The 22,141-nt window shown below is 36.4% G+C and overlaps 1 protein-coding gene across 2 annotated transcripts in view; it reads left to right on the top strand.

Moving 5' to 3' along the window:
• CEP162 (centrosomal protein 162) overlaps positions 1–18,474 on the top strand; it is a 44,831-nt gene extending 26,357 nt beyond the window's left edge. For both annotated transcript variants that reach the window (XM_066315089.1, XM_066315090.1), the window contains exons 17-28: positions 428–562; positions 1,466–1,578; positions 2,349–2,454; positions 3,213–3,339; positions 4,243–4,406; positions 5,793–5,897; positions 6,943–7,167; positions 8,825–9,492; positions 10,276–10,417; positions 11,371–11,469; positions 14,354–14,488; positions 16,205–18,474. In XM_066315089.1, the coding sequence (XP_066171186.1) occupies positions 428–562; positions 1,466–1,578; positions 2,349–2,454; positions 3,213–3,339; positions 4,243–4,406; positions 5,793–5,897; positions 6,943–7,167; positions 8,825–9,492; positions 10,276–10,417; positions 11,371–11,469; positions 14,354–14,488; positions 16,205–16,423 (2,238 nt within the window). In that variant the 3' untranslated portion in view covers positions 16,424–18,474. The remainder of the gene's footprint in view (positions 1–427; positions 563–1,465; positions 1,579–2,348; positions 2,455–3,212; positions 3,340–4,242; positions 4,407–5,792; positions 5,898–6,942; positions 7,168–8,824; positions 9,493–10,275; positions 10,418–11,370; positions 11,470–14,353; positions 14,489–16,204) is intronic.
• The last annotated feature ends 3,667 nt before the right edge of the window (positions 18,475–22,141 follow it).

Here is a 22,141-nt window from a genome sequence, read left to right as displayed (position 1 = left end):
CTGAGTTCCCTTACTTCACTATTTTGAGAGTCCTGCAGCAAATTTTTTGGAAAGATGTAATTCATTCTCACTTGTTATAGATAAGTACTATATACTGAGATACTGTTTATAGTTCTTGATGCATTTTTCAATGTTGTGTTTTGTCTGTATGAAATATTCCCAGAGTATATTTCACTATACCCTTGTTGCAGATAACTCTGTGCTTCGTAACATACCCTCCTGTCTAGATACATAAGAACAGAAACTTCTAGCTTTTCCCAAGTGTTTTATACCTTTTTTCTGTTTCATAATGCTTCTATAAAACTCGAGTAAGAGCTATTCATTGGTCTGCTCTCATAACTTAATGAAGAGATTGGATGGTAGTCTTGCAGAAGATTCCATATTGCTAACAAAATTTTCATGTTGCTTGTGTGTCTTTTTCTGAAAGCTAAGAAATATGGAAGAGATGACCCAAGAAAAGAGGTGGACCCATGCAGCAGCAATTCCTGTAACTGAGGAAAAACTGGCACAAATACAAAAAGAGATTGAAGATCAAGAGGTCATTATTCAAGGTTATCAACAGGTAGCATCACACATCATGTTGAGCTGTGTTCTATCCAAACAAAATTGTTTATATCCAGAAACAAAATTGTTTAATGGTTACTGCTTTTCTGTTGAAAACAATTACTTTGTTTTCTCAAAAGTGGATGGAATTTGGGTGTGAAGGGCAAATATATTGCAGGTTTAAAAAGTCTTTCACACATCTAGTTTGGACTAAGTTTTTCCACAGTTTCTTGTAAATGTTCTAAATTGTAAAAATCGATAACTTTTCAGTTGACAGCTGGGAAAATACTTTATGGTCACTGAAGTAATTTTGCCTAAATGTAGTTGAAAATTAGTACATTTAAGCAGCATTAGAAATCTAGAAAATTTGGGGGTTTAAAATGTTTTTCTCAAGATCTGAATGGCAGATTTCAAGGTAACCTTATTATCATGCCTGATTTGTATTACTCAGTCAAGTGGAGAAATAGATAATTCAAGCTTAATAATCCCTTTGAATACTTGCAACTGTAAAATCCAGTTGGTAGCTCAACCAGCTTCCTGCTGATGCTCAGCATAATTCCTTGATATAAACACAATGTCTTTCCAATATGGCTGTGAGCATCCCAAACAATTATGGTTTGTGTCCCCAGGACTGGAGTGTGGACAGGCGGAGCTCTGATCTAGCAGCGCTCACCCATGAACATGTTTTTAGAATGTAGTTGGGATAGTTTGTAGAGGATCCGTCTTAGCTCCTTCCTGCAGAGTGAGCAGACACTTGAATGAGATAATGAAAGTAAGATACTCATTTTAGAAGCTTTGTAATGAAATATTTAGTGTTTTCTTCCACTGTTTCAGCAGGGAAAATATGTGATTCATAGAAAGTTGTTTTATATCTGTAGAAAACAATAATTTATGAACATTCTTTAACTTTGTCTCAACTCAGGAAAATGAGAGGTTGTACAAACAAATGAAAGAGCTACAAATTGAAAACAAAAAAAATGAGGAACGAATGTTTAAGGAAAATCAGTGCTTAAAGTCTGAATTAATTCACTTAAGGTAGGCTCATTTACATATCTGACCTAAAATCTCTGGAGTTTTCTGCTGGTGGTTTTTTTGTTTTGTTTTGTTTTGTTTTTTTATGAAGAACCATTGCAGAGTCTATCAGGTTCATGTTTTCTAGACTAAGGTTTGTGGTTTTGTTTCTTCTTTTGAGAATTGATTTGTGATGATTATAGGCACTTAATTTTGTTTTCTTGATGGTGTTGCAAACCCGTGGGAAGACTAGAGACTTCCCCTTGGGAAATACTTCAATATTCTTATTCATATCAGAATGCATAATACATTGTACTGCACTTGTTCTGATATTATGGCTCTGCTGATGTTGTTAAGATGTTTTGATGCTGTTGTAAGATACATAGTAGATCAGGGGGCAGGGAGGTTCTGTGAGTGGAGAAACCGTTCTATTCACTGCATTGTAGGTCCTGTGAGATTTGCATCCAGTGCTAGTAATGAGGGAAAACAATCTAGCAATTGTGTGTACTCCTAATGTACAGATCTTTGCTTTGGAGAGGCCAGTAAATGAGTTGCAGGGTAGATTTTATTTCCTTCCCTTGTGTAGTCCAAATAAACTAGTTCACGTGAGGTGAGAAGACTTCCCCTTTCAGTGAATTTTATTTGTATATAGATGTTGTGCATATTTGCTTCTCTTTTGGTTTTGAACCTACAGAGATTGACTTTGTGGTACAATTTGGGGGTTAGGGGTTGTGTTTGTTTTTCAGTATGCTGAGTCACCACATTGCATAACTGCTTTTGCTCTTGCTGTTTAGAGAAAAGATAGAGAAGACTAATAACCAGTCACGAATCATGCAGGATTCTGAACCAGCCAGAAATCAGAGTTTCACAGAATTGATTTCAGAGCTTCGAGCAGTACAGGTAGATATATACCAAGCCTATAAGATAACAGAGTATTGCCTTTGCTTGTAGCACAGAAATACAAATAATACCACTTGAAGCACGAGGAGCACATGTGACTTGATGCACACAAGCCAGATGTGGCTGCTCAGCAAATCAAGATAGGAGCTCACTAGCAGTAACATAACTACATGCGCATGCTTAGACACTCAGTCTGTTTACTGGCTGCTCCCAAAATCTCAGCCCCCCAGTTGATTTTTGCTGTACCTGTGCATACTAGGACCAAAGGGTTCCATCTCTAGAGGTGGCTCTGGCACCAAGACCTTTTGTCCCACTTGGTCTTGAAGTCTGCTAGTATTCACATGTAGTAAAAAGAAGAGAGGCTGCCTGCAGAAAATGGCAAGAAGTAGAATGTAGTAAGGTGAACTGTTTGACAGTATATCTGCCCATTTAACCTATAGTGTTCAGTCTCAGAAGTAAGTCAAGCCGTTTTCTTTACTGACCCTCTCAAAAGGCAGAGGTTTTCTAATTCTATGACAGTTAAGTAAGGCTTAAAAAATCTGGGGTTTGGGGTTTTTTTTAACGTTTAGTTTGTATTTTCCCATGCTCTGCTGTAGCAAGGCGTGAGAATAATACCAAAGTTAAAAGACCTTATTGTTGCCGTTGTCAGATACAACTGTTTTGATTTAATCTTTGTATGATGAAAAGGCATGCTCAGGGGTTTTGTGTGATATTATGCGTTTAGTTTTTCATGTTCAACTGTTTTCTCTAAAACCCAGAAAGAAGAAGCTAAATTACAAGAAGAGATAAGACGTCTAAAACAAGATAAGCAAGCTCTTGAGGTAGACTTGGTACAAGCCAAGAAAGAGAGAGACTTGGCGAAAGTCCAGATTGCGTCTGCATCAAGTAAAGCACCTTCATTTTATTGAATAATTTTTCTTACTTTGCATTTCTGTAAATAAATACGTAACAAAAACTTGTTTCTTAATGAAGTATTACTTAGTGAAATGCATCTAGAACATTTCCAAATACTGTCTAAACTTCTAACAAAAGCATACGGTGAAGGGCATGCTGCAGTACTTTTGTTACTCTATTAGAAAGTATCTGCCTGTATCCAACCAAACTTTTTGTTGTGGCGTGTTAAGTTCGATTTCTTGCCCATCTTTCACTGGACATGGAAAACATAATTTCAATTATGTGACAAGTCCATTCATAAGTAAAGATTTACTATGCTACATCTTAGTGTCCTACTTAGCTCTTGCCCATTTTTTACCTATAGCTTATGCCTTGGGACTTTTTTCAGCATTCTTATCAGAGCTTTTTCCAGTTTGAATTAATGAGTGAGGACTCAAAATTGGACTCTCTCATTTCCGGTGTCAGGTGTCACAAATGCTAAGTGCAGTAATAATTACCTCCATGTCTCTTCTGAAAAGGCTTGATCCCTAAATGGGAGGAGTATGATCAATACACATCTAAGCATATATTCTATGTTGTCATTCATCTTGATGCTGAAGGTCTGTTTACTAGAGCATGATCAAGAGCATAAATCTCCCTGAGTTCTGGTTATTTTTAAATACTTTCTGTGGTGAACTGTGAGCCATTGAGTACTGCTATGTATGGGAGAAATAAAGGGGTTTTTACAAATACTGTTGCTTTTAAAATGGTAATTAGGATTTGATTTTAAAATTACTACAGTAACTGTTTCCAAAATGGTAAATGTATGAAATATGCTGAGGAAAACAGCATTGACTAATTACTCCAATACATAATTACTAATAAAACAATTCTAAGAATGTTTTATTCTTGTAGGTGAGAAGTCTTATGAATTTAAAGTTATGGAAGAATCATACAAACAGGAAATTACTCATTTAAAAAAAAGACTTCAGTGGTATGCAGAAAATCAAGATCTTCTGGATAAAGATGCAGCCCGTCTTAAAGAGGCAAAAGAAGAGATTGAGAAACTAAGACTAGAGGTGATAATATCTAGCTTTATTTAAGAAGTTGGAACTGGAAATTATTTTTTCAGTGATGAGTGTAATGTAATTATTTCCTTCATAATAATCCATTTTTTTATATTAGGTTGGTTCTATTGGAAGTCTTGGCTATGCTTCTGCGAACAAGTCACATGCTTCCCTAAAACCTTCAAATTTCTTGACCTAAGAGACAGAAATATATTTTTACATTAACAACTAGGAATGGCTCTTTTTCTCATTCTCTTTTCACCCTTTTTCCTCCATAGTAACTTAGGAAAAACTTTTTTTTTTTCTCTTAAGTGCCAGTTCTAAATTCTTACTTAGGAAAGACTCCCTTGTTACTAAAGTTGGGAGGAAAAACCCAAAACACTTGAAATCTGAACCAAAACTAATACATTAATCTTGAATACTGCTGAGATTTGCATTGTCTACTTATCTTTACATTGGACTTAGGATTCACAAAAACAGTAAGTTCTACTAGTGCTAAAATGTAACTGATCTTGGAATTTTTTATGGTGTTTTATTAGGGAGACTGCAGATGAAAGGAGGTGCTTCTGAAGGAGCAACCAGGGTCAGACACCACCATTTCAAACTTTGATCAAAATTTTGTTCATGTGAAAGGAAATATTTTTATTGGCATGTTCTCTTGGCTGAACTGGTGTCTAAAAATTCTGTTGCCTAGAGCTGTGACTTCATGGAAATAATCAAATCAGTCAAACTATTTAATGTTGGCATGAAAGTATGACTACACTAATATTACCAATGTGGGAGAGAATTCAAGATAGGAATATTTTTAAATATCTAGGGTGTTATATCCCTTTATAGATGTCGAAGTGGCTAATAAAGGTAGGATATTCAACTTTAGGTTATAGCTTTGGGTCCTCATGCCCGGACTTCATGGGAGTGCATGAACATGAGTTATCAGTCTCCTTCCCCTGATTATGGGACTCAGCTTTTATTTAGGCACAACGTAACATTCCCTTAGGGTGTTTTTTATCTCATCACATAGGGTAGCATTGCAAATCATAAACCATTTCCTAAACTCATCCTGAAATCATGGAATGCACTGTAGTATTTAATATGATAGCTTATTAATCAAGCCTGCGTGCTAGCAGTATGAAAGAAACAGCTTTACTGGTATGAAGATAAGAATGTCCCAGAGCTGAAATTCTCTCTTAGATTTCCATATCTGGTTTCAGTTGCTTTGGAGAAGGAAGCTGTCGTGTGGGTTAAGAATCTGAAGAATCATTTAGTACAGAAATTACTACTATAAGTTTCTATGTGGCAGAATACTTCCATTGTATCATGTGTGTTCTAAATGCTTTTGTACTACAAGACAATGTCTCTGAATACATATTTCAATTTGTCTCCTTGTAAATTGGGCAGGTTGAGAAGCTCAGAGCTGAAGCAGGAGATCAATGTGTGCAACAAAAGAAACGTTTGCGAGACAGAGCAGCAGATGCTAAAAGAATTCAGGATCTTGAACGACAAGTATGCAATAAAAGAACTGTCCTTCATTTAACCTTTGTTTCAGATAAGTTTCTTAAAACCCCAGTGTGTTCATAAGGATAAATCATAGCATGAAGTTCTGTGATAAAGTAACTTGTGTTATTGAACACTCATAAACGCAAAAAGCTGAAATTATTTACTTAGAAAGATCTCTTCTTGCTACTATGTTCTAACAAGCTGATACCCTTTTAAAATATTTTAAAATGACTGTTTAAAGTTTCTTTGAAAGGGGCAAGAGGGCAAAAGCCAAAGCTTGCTGTTTACCTTCTAAGACTCCTGTCCACATTCAGCAATTCCTTAACAGTGTGACAAATTTCAGCCAATTTGATTCAAGAGTAGGGGTTTAAATTTTATTGGATTCCTACAAGATTCATGAAAACTAGGGGAGTGGACACCTTTAAATCCATGTTTCTACTAAAGGAGTATCAAGTGGAAGTGGGCATTCCTAAGTTTTAGGAGATGGCAGTTGCATTAATTAGGGATGTCGGACTCATGGACAAGCGCCTTTACAGATTTCTGATGTAATTATCTTATCCATAGATAAGAGAGGGACTTTAATATTGCGTGCAGTGTTAGTTTTACATTATTGCAGACTACAAAATAAAAGGCATATAATCTGTTATTGGGAGAATAATTCCAATATCACTGTGAAATACCTTTAATGGTTGGAAAAGTAGAATGTGAATGCAAATCCAGAAAAAAAAGCATATTCACAGCATTAGGAGCCATACTCAAATCCTCTTTTTTTACTTTCTTTAGACTTTTGACAGAAGGCAATCATCCAAAGACCAGAGCAATATTTTGTTAAGATCATGTATGGGTTAGTCAGTAAGAGATGAGTCTTGCTTTTCTGTAAACAAAAACATAAATGGGAGGAATATAAAATAATTCTCAATATATGCATCTATAATTTTCATTCTTCTACCTTAAGGGAATGAAATTTGTTAACGTTCTGTCACTTATTTCTGTTCGCTTTTCATTAGAACTTTATTATTTTTAACTTTTGACTTAATTTTCTTATGAATAGATCAGAGAAATGGAAGGAATCATAAAAAGAAGGTATCCAAATTCTTTGCCTGCTTTGATTTATGCTGCTGCTGCTGCTGAGAAAATGAATGATCTTTCAGCTAAAACAAACACAGTTGAATTTTTGGAGAGAAGAATAAAGAAATTAGAAACAGAACTTGAAGGTAAAGATGATGAAGCTAAGAAAAGCCTCCGTGCAATGGAACAACAGTTTCAAAAAATAAAGGTACAAGTTGAGTAGTCCACTTCTCAAGTAGCAGTCACAAGGCAACTGGAGTCTAACACTCCAGTTAGTGGTTAACACTCCAGAGTAGTGGTTAAAACTGAAGGCAAAGACCACATTCAAGGGAAAAAAAATACTCAGAATTTAGAACCGGAATTTCCGTACCTTCAGTGTTGCTTTTTATGTTCTTTTCTGCCAGAGTCGGGATTAAATGCTCAAGACAGTATTTCATGTTTGGACTCAGATGTTTATTAATTCTTATTCATATTACAGTTTCACAAGCTGTGAGCACTTGTAGCTAACAAAGTAAAAATGGAGCAATCTCTATCTCTTTACAAGGCCTTTTAAGGACAAACTGTCCAATAAAGAATTGACACCTAAATAATTTTTACTTTTAACCCAATAACCAACCACCCGTGGTCTGCAATGGTGGACTTTTTTCTCCATTTACAAAATACCACCTAGACCCATGAAGAAGAAGGTGAAAAACAAGGACTAGCCTATGCCCTAAAACCTCCATCTTGCTTTATACATATTACTATATTCTAAAATCCTAAACTCTTAAGTTTTCCACCATGTGATATTACACACTTCTATTTAAACTACACACCCATAATCCCAGTGCTATCATTCAATTTTGGATGCCTTTTCCAAGGCCTCGGGTCAAATTCAGTGTTTTCTTGGGGGTCAGTGCCTGTCAGCAGAGAAAGTCTAAAATTCTCTGGGCCCAGGGTTCCAACACTTCAGCACCTAAGATAAAAATAGCATTGAAATTAGAAGGGTAGTATTGAACAAAGGGGACATGGTCTCGAGGAATAATAATTTAATTCTTACAAGTGAGGTAATTAGTTTTCACCCTGTGGGTCAGAGTAGCTGCTTATCTAATTCCTTGCTGTACCAAAGGCTGTGATTTTAAAGGTCTGCTGACTGAGCATTTTCAGGGATCCAAACATTACATGACACTGAGCCTAAAGAATCAGTTAGCATGAAAGTCTGGCATTTTACTTCAAGGAAAAGGTGAACTGCACAGGTGCTTAATGAGCAAGAAAGAAAAGCACTGGCCACTTATTCCACCTTTTCTACACATGTTGCTCATTATACTTTCTTCAAAAGTCATCCAAGCTATTAAGGTTAGGTTTTCCTCGGCTCATTAGGAGATAAGATTTCTGTCTCTCTCTGGATTCATACTTCTATCTTCATACTTAGAAAAACATAAAAAGAAAGATGTGTTCTGTTAAAAATTAAGATGTTTTGAAAACTGTGAAGTACAATTTTAAACACGTGACATGAATGTTTGCCAGCTGACATATAACAAGTACATAATGACAAAATTAACATTGGTAGCATCTGAAGAGAACTTAATTACATAAAAAAAGAAATATTTTCTTGTCAATATAATTTTCTATCCCCTAGTTACTGTATCCATTGTGATTAGATTATTGTGTAGTAAATGTTTTGGGTAATTGTTTTACAGCAGACTTAATTCTTTCACTCACTAATTTCTGAACTGATTGAGTAGTTTGTTAGTAATCCTGATTTGTATTCTGTTTTCTGAATCTTCCTTCAGATGGGCAGAAACTAAAGAATAATAGGAAGTGCTAATAATAACAGTACACTTATGAAACTGCTTTTTTGTCCCTGCTTTCTACTCCCCTCCTAGATACAGTATGAACAAAGAGTTGCAGAGCTTGAGCAACTACTTGCCTATGAATTTATGAATGAAACACCAAAACTGAATGGTGATAAAACCACTTCTACGGAACTTGAACAGGAGCTTCAGAATCTAAAGAGGACCCATCAGATTACTGTTGGAAGCCTCCAAACAGAAATTGAAAATCTTAAAAGTCAAAATTCCCAATTAAAACTCAGAAGTAAAAGTGATAATAAAGACTTAGAGTCCATGGACTCTAAGATGAAACAAAGTAACACAAAAGAGAGGTTGTTAAAACTAAACGAAGAACTAGTCACCAAAAATAGAGAAATACAAGACCTCACAAAAACTGTAGAGAAGCTTCAAAAAGAAAGGATGGTGATGTTGTCTGATAATAATTTGAGAAATAAAACAAACACTAATGGAAACTCTGCAGAGGTCTTGAAAAAGATCTCAGCAACAGATGGAAGGAATTTCAACAACACTGAAGCATGTCTAAGCATTTTCAGTGGTGACAAAATGCACCAACCACATACCGTTTTTGATTCTCATCTCTCGGACATTCTGCAAGAAAATGCGCATCTGAAAGAGGAGCTGGAGAGATTGTCCCTAGAAACAAGCCAGCAGCGGGTGAAGTCTCAAGCAGCACTGGCATATTCTGAAAGTAACATACGAAGGTAAATGCTCAACATATTCCTTTAGAAACCTTAAAGTGTGGGCAAATGTGTGATTGAAGTAGCATTAACATGTCAGCATGTGTGAAGTTTCTTCATTTGTACCGTTTTCTAGCTTTGGTGGATTTTTGTTACTTTGAGTTTTTTTAAGGAGTGCACTGTCACAGTTCTTCCTAAACCTGTATTAGTGCTTTTATTAATGCTACAATTTCTTATGCTTTTAAGTAAACTATCTCAGTGTAAACCATATCTTATATGCTTTGTGTTGTATAGCATTAATATTTGGTCCGTGTTCATTTCTTCAAACCTGGGGTATGCTTTTAGTGGGATTTACTTGGCCAACTGTAAAAACCTTATACTTCATCTAGTCTTCCTTACATCCCTTCACAATCAAAAAGAAATTGGCATATTTAGATTGCAACACATTCTTTTCTATAATAGATACCTGAAAGAAGATAGCTGCATTATGATTAAAAAGCATGTGTTTTCTTACCATTGTTTTAATAAGAGGAACCAGCAAAGATGATTGACTGAATTTTCTGTTTTCAAACTGCCTCTAGTTAGATGATATACATATCCACCACTGTAAGTTTCCCACCCTTTCCTCCTTTTAGAGCAATAGAATTAATGGTGGTCCTGTCTTGCAAGGTCTTGTTGTGAAATATCAAGCATATGCTGCCCTAAACATTTTTGTTATTTTGTGTGTTGAAGTGAGAAGCTGCTGTGTTTTTGAACAATTGTCTGTAGCTGCTTTACTACATCTCACTTTTGTCTTGCTATGTTCAGGATGCAGGAAGACACAGCAGAATACATTGCATCTCTGAAGGCTTCCCACCAGAGGGAAATCGAGAAGATTGTTTGCCAGCATGCAAAGGAACATTCTACTTCTAAAGTAGCTGAACTAAAGAACAGAATTTCAACACAGGAGGTAAGAGACAGTAGATACATTGTTTACATATAGATATATATTAAAGGTTTCTTTCTGTATTACTATAAACTTACCTTCTTTGAAGTAAGACCTGTTTTAAAAATCATCCTGTACCACAGTATGCACAGAATCCCAGAATGGCTGAGGTTGGAAGGGACCTCTGAAGGTCGTCTTGTCCAAATGCTCTGATCAGGAAGGTCGTCGAGGTGGCTTTTGACTATTTCTAAGGAGGAGGATTCCACCACTTTTCTGGGCTTGTTTTACATCTGGTATAAAGGGTAGAAAGAGCTCTTTCATTCAGATTATATAACGTCTTAAAATGAGGAAAGTAACTTGAAGATTGAGGCTTTTTTTCATATACTACACATGTAACTGTGTGCTGTTTAACAGCCCATGCACACACAAGTGTTGGAGGCAGTGTTGTTAATGCACACATCACTTACACCTGCAGTACTGCAATCATAGAATCATAGAATGTTAAGGGGTTGAAATGGACCTCAAAGGTCATCGACTCAGAAGCCCCCTTCCCATGGACAGGGACACCTCCTACTAGACCAGCTTGCTCAAGGCCTTACTCAACCTGGCTGTGAACACTGCCAGGTTTGGGACATCCACAGCCTTCCTGGGCAGCCTGTGCCAGTGTCTCATTACCCTCACAGTAAAGAATTTCTGCCTAATGTTTAACCTAAACTTCCTCTCTTTCAGTTTTTACCCATTACTCCTTGTGCTGTCACTTCCATTTCCTGGTGATGGGTCTCTCTCTGGCTTCCCTGTAGGCCACCTTTGGATACTGGAAGGTTGCTATGGGGTCTCCACACAACCTGCTCTTCTCCAGCTGAACAGCCTCAACTTTCTCAGTGCTGCTATTTTTTTCTGTACTTCTCCTGCATAGGTTTTCACTTGTTGTCATGGGTGTGTATGCTAACAACAATATATTTTTAAACCTTTTGTAGATATTAATAAAACATCTTCAAGAGCAGCTTGGTGAACAAGAGAGATGTCAGGAAGCTCTTTTAGTTTCACAGATAAGAGAGCAACTCCTACAAAAAGAGGTATATCTAAATTTCTATGGGGGTACCTTAGTTTAATAAGAGTTTTCATTCTAATTCACATCAAGCCTCAAATAATATATTGTAAAATCAAGGAGAAAAAATATATTTGTCAGCTTCTACATCAATTGTCATTGAGAATGCAGATTTTTTTCTAATGTAATCAGGAGAGCAAGAAGAACAACACAGAAAAGAATGCAGAACTTTGATTTTTTGGGTTTTTTTTTTTGGTTGATTGTTTTGTTTGTTTGTTTGAAATGTCTGACATCTGTATGAATGTATGAAGTTTGATCAGCAGGTTAATCCAGGTTTTCACATCCTCTGAGTTTTGGTGGGCAGTGGTAAATAGACCATAGGACTTTTTCTTTATTCCTCTTTATTAAGAGGATTTTATATTAGTTTTTTTATAGGATTTTTTTTCATCTTCCATTGCCATAAAACTGACTTAGGCTGTTCTCCTACGCTTGGCTTTCTCCTGTGCTCTTTCTGAAACTTAATGTGTTTTAAGGACAGTTAGCTATAAAAATTATGAAATTCAATGAGTTTTGAGAGAAGCATATGGGGTTTTTTTTTCTAATCTTCTACTTTTATCAATAGCACATAATTAAAAATTACACTTGTTCTTATCTTTGCCTTTGGGTTAATGTTGTGTGAAATTGCTGTCCACCTTTTAGCTCAAGCTTTTAGAATCATTGGCTATGCTTTTGTTGTTACTGAGGTACTGACAGTCTTTTTGTTGCCACCTCCTATTCAGGAGAAGGATGTAGCCTGTCTCAGCATTGTGCCTATTCTTCATTCACCATCTCCTTGATGTATGAACTTCACTTATTTTAACCTAATTTTGATAATACTCTAACTTGCAAGGGTTTTTAAAAGCAATTTATCTTAATTCACTAAGCTTAGGTATATCTGAGTATTTATTTTACATATGCAAATTCTACCTGTTGTGATGTATTTGTATTAAACTGTGGGTTTGTAGGGGGATGGCCTACATAAAAAAAGAAAAAGATAGGTCCTTTAGATGTCCTATTAAGTAAGTTCTGTGTCTGCAGAATAGAGGCTGAGACTTTGGGTTCCTATAGATGTTGGCTTTCCTTACAATGCTTGTTTCATTCCAGTGGTGTCAGTGTATGTAACGCTTCTTCCTGGAAAAACAGGGTGAGAGTACAGTGAGACACGTATTATTGTTTCCTCTATGACTGCTTTACAGATTGTTGATAAGTGATGGTTTAAGAGAGTGATCATCCAATCTGACCCACATGGTAGAGGCCAACCTCAAGGTGCTGGTGTTTGAGAAGTTGTAAAGGAGTATCTTTGTTAAAGAAATCATTGCAAGACTGTATAGAGAGAAATATCTATGTAAAGCCTTGCTTTTGCCCTCTAGCCCAACATCTGTGATGCTTTTAAAATACATCTTAAGCATTAAATGGTTAAATAAATTTTGCTGAGAAAAGATGACAACCAAACCTGCAAATGGAAATAGTGATAGGGGAAAGCACCTCACTGGTAATAGGATGGAGTCCTCTGCCTAAAATGGTAGTATATCCAAAAAGGCAAGGCAAAGTTTTTCCTGAGGCTTCTTGGAAGATTGTTATTTGACTACTAATCTCAGAAATGCTGTTCATGGATGTTTTCCATTAGCTGAGTACTTCTTTTCCTTTACAGATTGCTTTTCCTTTACAGTACTGCTTTTCCTTTACATTTACAATGTAGCACTGCATTGTATTTGACGTGGTTCTGTTGCTGGCAAACTACACAGAGCCCATTTTCTCCTGGGGCTTTTTTTCCCCTTGTGAGATCATTCCACTATGATTTTTAATTGTATTTAATTATATACTGAAGACCACACATCAGCCCTTCCCTTCAGTATGGCAACTTAGCAGCCAAGCAGCAGGCACTCAGTAGCACAGACCTTTTGAAACTAAGGCTTCTGCTTCTCTTACAAATGTGGCTGAACAGGTTCAAAGCTGCTGGAGTAATGGAGAGGCAAAAATGTACTGACATAGGCCTTGTTATTTTAGAAAGCCACCTGAAAATATGGAAATAATAGAAAGCTGCCTTAGAGTTATTTCTCAGTAAGAGGGACATCTTGTGAAGACACAATGCTTCCAGCTACTTGAATTCCCAGCAGACAGCCAAGGATGGCTGAGTGCTTGAAGAGGGTTAGCAGCTCTCAAATATATTGGCTAAGGGCAAATAAGGACTATCATAAAGGATGAAGATGTTGAAGTTTTCACTTTACTTACACACATGAAGAGTGACCAAAAATACTTTGGATGTTAAATGGAGTAATATCAAGTTACTTAAAATAGGCAAAGCATGATAATAAACCAGTAGGGCTTTATAAGAAAATTTCCCTGAATTTCTGGAGGATTATGAAAACAGTTTTAAGTTATTGTCAAGTTGATTTTACCTGCTAATTACTTAATTTACATGCAGGCTTGTAATCATCTCTCTTAGCAGCATGTCTTTAATTAATTTAGTCATTAGAAATACACTGGTATCTTTTGTATTTGGTCTTTATCTTGGATGTGAAAAGGGATTGTGTAAGAACAACTAATCGTAATATTCTCTGTTAACTTTTGTTGTATGAGGTATGAAATGTGACAGAACACAATCCCTTCATAACATTATTAACAGGACTTGATTTATCAAGGAGGACTAGACTTTCATGTCCTCAGAATACATCTTAGAAAAGAAAAATCCTAATATAAGTCCCTGAATTCCTGTTAAAGCTTTTGAACAAAGGAGATTTTTCTTTTATGTCTTCCTTTCTACAGCTTTTGAATGTAATGATTAAACAATGCAAATACATTTTTATAGGAATCTTGTTTATACACTGCCTAACACAGTGGTAACAATGTTCATCAATTCTCTTTGACTGTAGGTGACAAAATTGTTGGAAGAACTGAGAGAGGCTAGGGAGTGCCAGAGTCCTGAAATGAAACATTTCTTGTGCCTGGAAAAGAAAATCAAGCATATAGAGAGCAGATATGCAGAAAGAGAGCATGAAATTCAAAAGGTAAACCAGTGCATAACTGCATTTACTTCTCAAGAGCAATTTATTGATTTAGCCATAATTTTATGGTATTTATTCAGGCTTATTTAGCTTGCACTGCAGGAGGCAAGTAGCTTTTATACAGCTGTGGTTTTGTCTTTGCCTGCTAATGCTAGTGAATGAAGGCACAGGCCTGGTCAGCTCGACCCTGCTGTGGTAATTAAGATTACTTGTGTAACTTCCTTGCAGCTTGGTCTAAGAAGGCCTTGCTGTTTCAGAGGTTAGGACAGTGTGACCTCTGGAGTCAATATCATTATTTCATACTTCAGTTACACAATGAAAGCAAACTGCTGAAAACTGACAAGAGTTTGGAATGCAGAGTCTGAGCTATGATATATTCCTCAACTGAACTGTAATTTTCTAGTCCTAGCAGCTCTATTCAGAAAAGCTACACTGAAAATAAGGAAATACCTTATCTTATTTAAAATCTTAGAACCAGATCTCAAGGAATATACTTTTAATATACAGATTTTTTTTGTCATAGAAGGATTTCTTCTTACACGTTTCTATATCAGGTACTTGTTTTCTGTCAAAAAAGACTTGTGCATAAAACAAGTCATTGAATTAAAAACAAATCCTGTTGCCACTGTTGTTTTCGTTGTTTTTGTTCACATTCTGTCCTGCTAAAGGTAACTGTAATGTAGTTCTTTCTTTTGCTGATAATTTGCTATTATGTAATGTGAGGCTGTCTTTACCATTTCTGTGAACTGTTTGCTGCTGCCTACTCTGATCTAGCTCCACTGAATATTTAGTAGTATTTCTTAAGATGTTTTGTAATGTTTTGTTTGGGTTTTTTTTTTTAAGAAATAATAGTATACATAATCATACTAAATAATTTCATCTTCTTGTGGTGCTCCTGCCCTTGTTATGTATTAAGCTTTGGGTTTTGTTTTGTCCTAGTTTTTCTCCTTTAACCATCAGCACTGGGGCATTGAACAATTGCCCAAATGAATTACATCAGAATGAATAGTAGCAAAGAAAATTGCTGAGCATAAAGTTAACAGGTTATCCTTAGTATCAAACTGCAAATATTGTGTAATTATGGCCTATAAGTGATAGGCTTTCTTTAAAAAAATCTATTACAATTAATTGTGGCGTGGAGATTTTGATCTCTTGTGACATTTCTTATGTTGTATAATTTAAGAGGATTATGTCAGGGATCCGTGTTAAAGTTATTCAGACCTTTATCTGCAGCAGCATCAGATCTTTGTGACTCCAGGACAATTTCTGATAATTCGTAGAACTTGTGGTTTTTAAAAGCAGAGTAGTAGGCTACAACATGTCGTTCAGATTTAGTTTGTTTTGCAGAGCATTATTTTAATTACCACATTTAAGGGACAATTCAAAAAATTTATTTTGATTTATAGAGGGCTTTATGTTTTATACTCAGCTTTGTCTTAAATATTAAAATTGAATTGCTGCTTTGGAGAGGATAAGTTAAATTCTTCTCATTAGTCAATAGTCAATTCTACCCTTCTGTCATTAGTGCAGATATTTAAAGGAATTCATTGCTATTGGGATTATTTTTGTAATATTCAGAACAAATAGCTTCTGCTCAATGTGAGCATTCAGGTTTGATACTGAGCATCAGATAAAATGATGTGGCACATTTTTGCTAAGTGGTAGCTGGCTGAGTATTGGCATAGGAAGTCACAGTGCTGACTTTCTTCTAATTTGCAGGCAACCCAACTAACACAGCATATTTCTGAAGTGAGGCAAACCCAGGAGGCTGAGAAGTGGCGAAGGCTGGCACAGCAGAAGAACCAGGAACTGGAGAAGTTTCGAATGGAATTGGATTCAATACTGGATGTTTTACGTGAACTGCAGAAACAGGGGGTCGTTATTCCTGCACCTGATTCCAGTGGATTCAGAGTGACAGACAGCTGTTGGAAGACATGACTAGGTAGTAGTTAAGTAGGGCAGCAGAATTTTAATATTCAAAGTTATGTACAGAAAATGCGATTGAAAATCATTATTGTGACGTGTATAAATGGTATTGCATTCTGATCTTCTCTGTAATCTCCTATGTCGAGAGGCAGATTTGCATTGAGCAATACTCTAGTCATACTGTATGTCTTCTATTTTATTAATAATAAATTTACACTTTTTTTTTAATAATAGGAATACTGAGGTTATTCCATAAATTCAACTACTATTGAAAATTTTCCTTTTTAACAGACTGTAGAACCTGCCTGAATATTTTTGATTCCTAACTTGTCTTATAGTGATTCCTTTGCAAAAAATATGAGTGGTAAGCTGTTTTGGTTTGTTTGTTTAGTGAATAGCATTCATGTATTTCATTCCATAGGGCAGGAAAAGTGTCTTCTTCCAATTTGCTTCTCTCCCTCCAGTTCGTATAATATTTCTTCCCTTATTTTTAAGACTCCTTTCCACTTTAGTGAATGATTGGAGGGCTGGAACAGAGCAGACATTCCCTGGTGGTGCTCAAATGATAATGCCAACTGTGCTGTGCAGAGTGGGTCTAGCTGAATTCTTACAGGGCAGATACAGGAAAAATCTATAACATACAGTGAGAGAATAGTTACTGGTATCCCTTTTAAAAGGGAAGGCTGTTCTGATAAGGTTTTTACAATGGGCTGTTCAGAATCTGACAGTAAGTACCTCTTAGTCAAGGTGATCTTGACTAAGAGACCAGTCAGATGTGAAGACAATGTGCTGAAGCTCAGACTTCTGGAATGTGCAGGAGGGGAAATTTAGGGGTAAAATATTGAGCAGGTTAGGAAAAGGGCCAGGGGAAAAAAAAAACAACCAACCAAACAAAAAACCCCACCACCCAAAAAACCAAAAAGCAGACCAAAATACCAAACGTGGAGGTAACTTTCTGCTGAGCTGACAGGCATCATGGCAGGTGACACACTGAGTGTTGGAAGTTGTTGCAGTCTCCCTCTCCTCAGGCCCTGATGCACACCTGTCCTGTAGAGCAGGTGCAGAGGAGCAATTCTTGCTGCAGCACAAATGTGTACCTTAGGGTGCTACACTTTTTGTCTCTTCTTTCAAGAAAGAAATGGACCCAGCGGAGGGAAGGAGGAATGATCACTCCGGGAAATGTAGCCCTAGGAGCCTCTAAAGCTGTAGGAACTGCACTGCACCAAAGAGGAGACTGGAGGGGATGATGAGCATGGCTATTACATTTAACATATATGAAAAACCTGCTGCTAAAAGCATGAAGCAGCAATTAAAAATAAAGAAAATTCAAAATAGATGATGGTAGCAATTTGATGATTGGAAGGAATGCTTTCCCAATAAATTAGTTACCTTACTAGTTTGAAGTTTCAGTGGCTACAATCCTTAAGAATTCCATAGCATATATATTGAGCTCAATCAACTATACTTATTCAGGGCAAAGAGAAAGATGAAAGCTAAAATGTACTCCTTAGGTCCCTGAGGACCTGCAGTATTGGTTGAACCATTTAAGTCAGATATGAAATAGTTCAGGTCTGTGCATGTGTGTTTATGTCTCGTGTTCTTCAGGGACCAGCAGTAAATGTGCATTTTCTCTCCTACAGGTATGTGGCTGAGCATGCATAAAAAAGAGGAGTATAAAAAATTATACTATATAAACAGTGCTTAAGTGCCAGGCTTTTTCTTTTTGGCACATACACAAACATAAAATTAGCCTGTATACACATATATATAGATATTTTTAAAGGATGGTTGGTTGCTAATTAATATAGTAATCTTGGTTGTTTCATGATCAGATATTTTCAGTATTTTTATTTTGTCCCCATCCAACAAAGTCTATATTCATAGAATGTGTAAATATAAAAATACTTTGTATATAAAGTATCAGCTATGTGTAAATATGATGCATTTTCTTGATTTGGGTCTGTTTTGCAAATGGAAAGGATAAAATTTGAATAATTTCAACTAATTTATTTCCTGTACAATTTGCTATATATGCAACACTGTATTAAAGTGTGTGACCTGAAGTGAGAGATGTTCGTTCTACTACTGCAGTAGTTGTGTTCCCAGAGGGGCCAGGTTCTGGATGGAGATTTCTAGAACAGGAATTCTAGAGGAAGCATTTCTGGTGACTGGAAACTCTCTCCCATGTATGATGCTTAAGTCATCAAGAGAAAGTTGCCCTAATGTTCATGCAGTTCATTCAAACACTTTTTACAGTTCATACAGTCAGTTCTCAGCCAGTGCTGGTATTTTGTGTAGTTGGAATTTTTTTCTCTCTCTAAGTCAGTTTCTCTGAGCAGGAACAGTATTATTTACCATTACTGCAAGCTATCAGATGGTTTATACTGTTTTCTTTCAGATATTTATGGAGTTGTACACTCACTGAAGCATGGTCTTCAGATTTTCAGCATTTACCATGAAGTGGTGGCTCTTCATAGTAACAGACTCTCTCTGGGCTTGAATGGCTGCAGTTGGGGTATCCTTTTAAAGAGCTAAGGTGCAAGTTTTAAGTTCTCTTCTAAAGTTTTTACTAACTCTGAAGATTTCAGTGTGATCTTTTGAGGAGTTACATAACTATATACTTATAATGTATCTTTTTCATCTTATTCCATCCTGTTTTATCATGCATTTCCAGGAGGCAGCATAATGGATTGATTAAAAGAATCAAACATAATGTCTTCAAGTCATTGCCTAATGCTTAGCTGGACTTCATCTGTTTACAGTAAAGCAGCTGGAGTATAATAATTTGAAGAGTCACGTTTGAAGCTTTTAAGAAATCACGTGAACAGCTGGCTAGTTGACTCAGTGACCTAGATTGCTTCAAGAGAGGAAAACATGATGTGGAGAAAAGGATCAGATTTCATCGCAGCACTTGGGGCAGAGACAGCAGCAGTGTGTTCTGTTTCAATTTCTATGAAATAGATGTGTAAATTGTTCATGTAACAAACAGATTATTTTGAGTGAAGACTTTACTTGATAGCACATAATACGTTTTGAAGTCTGCCCCTCTATCCCATATTTAACCTATTCTGGAAAATATAAGGAAAAAGGACAAGTACACCAGCACTAGCTGGGCAAATCCACTTCTGCAAGGAATGTGCTGCCCTGATTCTTGAACAGAAAATCACATGCTATATCTGAATTGAAACTAGCCTTTCATACAGCTAACTACATACCTTTTATCCAAAAATAAGAAAGCACAGGCCTCCAGCTTTTGCTCTTGTTGGAGAACATGTGGTAGGAGGTTTTTCTCTGCTGTCCTTGCTAACTGTCAATATCCAAGGCTAAAAAGTGGTGAAAAATGTCAGTGTTACACTATTCAAGGTCGAGGGGTCAGGTGCATAAGTACTAATTTCATGATAAACATACCCCATTTACTTCACCTTGCAGTCTCAGAGACTGTATAGCTCTGGATTGTAGTAGAGATGATCACAGTTTTACCATTCTCTTTCTCTTCTCTATGAGGAGGCTTTTACTGATTTTACATTATAGGTTTGGGAGGGTTGCCTTTATTTTTTTAAGATGCATTACTAAAACTTGCTTACATTTTGCAAATATTTACCTTTGAAAACTGGAATAAATAACTTGACCTAGTAAGTTCTTACAGGATACAAGATCTGTTTAGGTAAACAAACATATGTAGCTGGTTTAGAGGAGCTATGTCTCTGCAGTTAAATCTGCTGCAGGTGATGCATTTATGCCGAGTTTTGAGAAAAGGCTTGAGGCCAAGCACTAAGAAAACTCACAAAAATTCCGTTTTCAAACACCATTAAATTCCAAGTACTCCTTTTGAAGATTACTCTGATAGAACACTTTCTATTCTGTTTCTAGTGCACCAATGAGTTGAGATCTTTTCTGAGAAAAGATGATTTTTTTAAACAGATTGTATATTGCCCTTTTCCCTGAGGCTAACTATGTCTGTTATTCTTAAAATGGAAAAGAAAAAAAAATGGAAGGACAGCCTTAAAATAGTTACTTTTGAAGACTGCAGAACCTTTTTGCACTTGCCTTTGGCTCTTTAAGGCAGAGGCAGAGCAAAAATCTGAATCAGACTATTGCTGCCCCAGTGTCTCTGAAGTGGGATGGGAGCTCTACAGAGGGGACTGCCAGGTTATTTTTCTGAGAAAAGCAGCATGAAGGACTTTAAATATAGAAGGGAGATAAGATGAAAAAAAGTAGAACCATCATCAGGAAAGAACAGAAGCAGGAACCAAACACTTAAATAGCTTTACAGGATTAATATATGCTGCAGAAGGATATTAACTATGCAGTTTAAATGTGTTGTAAGTTAAGTTGACATCATCTCTGGGTCATTTTATTAAGTACCCTTCATCTAGGCATTATTGCCAATATCCATACACAAAATGCTTCCTTTTTCTTCCCAAAGTAGTAGTTATGTACCCCAAAAAAAGCCACTGAGATTTAAGATAGCAGAAGTATAGGCTAGCCTACAGAGAATATCAGTATCTTTTTCTAAAACCCCATCTGCATTGTTTTGAAACTTGTGAAACTTTTGAGATTTTTTTTCCCCCAAGGTGAAGCACTGGAACAGACTGCCCAGGAAAGCAGTGGAGTCACCATCCCTGCTTCCTCCATCATGCTTAGAGGTTTTAAAAAGCCATGTGGCACAGGGGGAGATGATTTAGAGGGGGACTTGGCAGTGCTGAGTTAATGGTTGGACTTTATAATCCTAAAGGTCTTTCTCCAACCTAAATGAAATGTAGTTTTAAATACCTTAAAAGTACCCTTCATTTCTCAGCTGCAAATGCAATGGATTCCACATAGATTTGACATTTCTTCAAGCAGCATTGCTGTTTTCAAGTATGGTAAAGGAAAAAATAAAATAAAAACAGTAGCTCAAACATTACTAAGGGCAGTTCACTCATCCAGAAATCAGCTATAAAAGCCCTGTTTAGTACAAGTCCCACAGCGTGTTAGCAGAAGCAGTATTGAGCTTCAAAGTTTAACCATCAGATAGCTAATAGTTTTTGTGGTGCCTCAGCAGTAAGTAGATGCCGTATTCAGAGACAGATTTCCCAAATTTCCCAAATTAGGAAAAGGGAAGTCGGTACCTACAGCTTTCGTAGTTGTAGTTATGTACTTTCTGTGAAAGAAGACCTTTTCTGGACATGAAACATTTTACTGGAGATAGGCATTGCAGCCCATGGAGCTGGGCTCATTCAGAACAGGGTTCATTTCAGTCTTCTCCGAGAAGGATTTTCAGCAATAATCCACTAGTTTTAAATAGTCTCTGCTTTGTTTTAAGTGTAATCCTGTTGCTTTAAACACTAGCAAGTCCTGCAAAAATTACATTTTGAAAACAGGAAATTAATCCATAAGTGGTGTGTAATGAGGGCACAGGACATAAAAACAAAAGATATTTCCTGCATTCTTCCTATACAATTTGTATTCTTTAAATACTCAACCCATTAACTCTTTTTCTTATTTGTAAGGTGAAGAAGGCTGATAAGCATTTAAGTAGCTGAAGAATGTATCAGTTTGAGGTCTCTAACCTCAAACACAGATGTGTTGGATGCAAAGTGCATTAATTTCAAGAAAATCCATTTAGGCAGAGTGTCTGGAATCGACTCTTTTCATCTCAATTAAGAATTTCTGCAGAGCATACTTCTAAGAAATTAAAATTAAGACATACAATTAAGAAATCCAGCAGAGTTTGAACCTGGAACCTCT

Source organism: Sylvia atricapilla, chromosome 3 (assembly GCF_009819655.1).
Source record: "Sylvia atricapilla isolate bSylAtr1 chromosome 3, bSylAtr1.pri, whole genome shotgun sequence".
NCBI lineage: Eukaryota > Metazoa > Chordata > Aves > Passeriformes > Sylviidae > Sylvia > Sylvia atricapilla.
The sequence above is the reverse complement of the archived record's forward strand: the minus strand, read 5'-3'. Positions and strand labels throughout refer to the sequence as shown.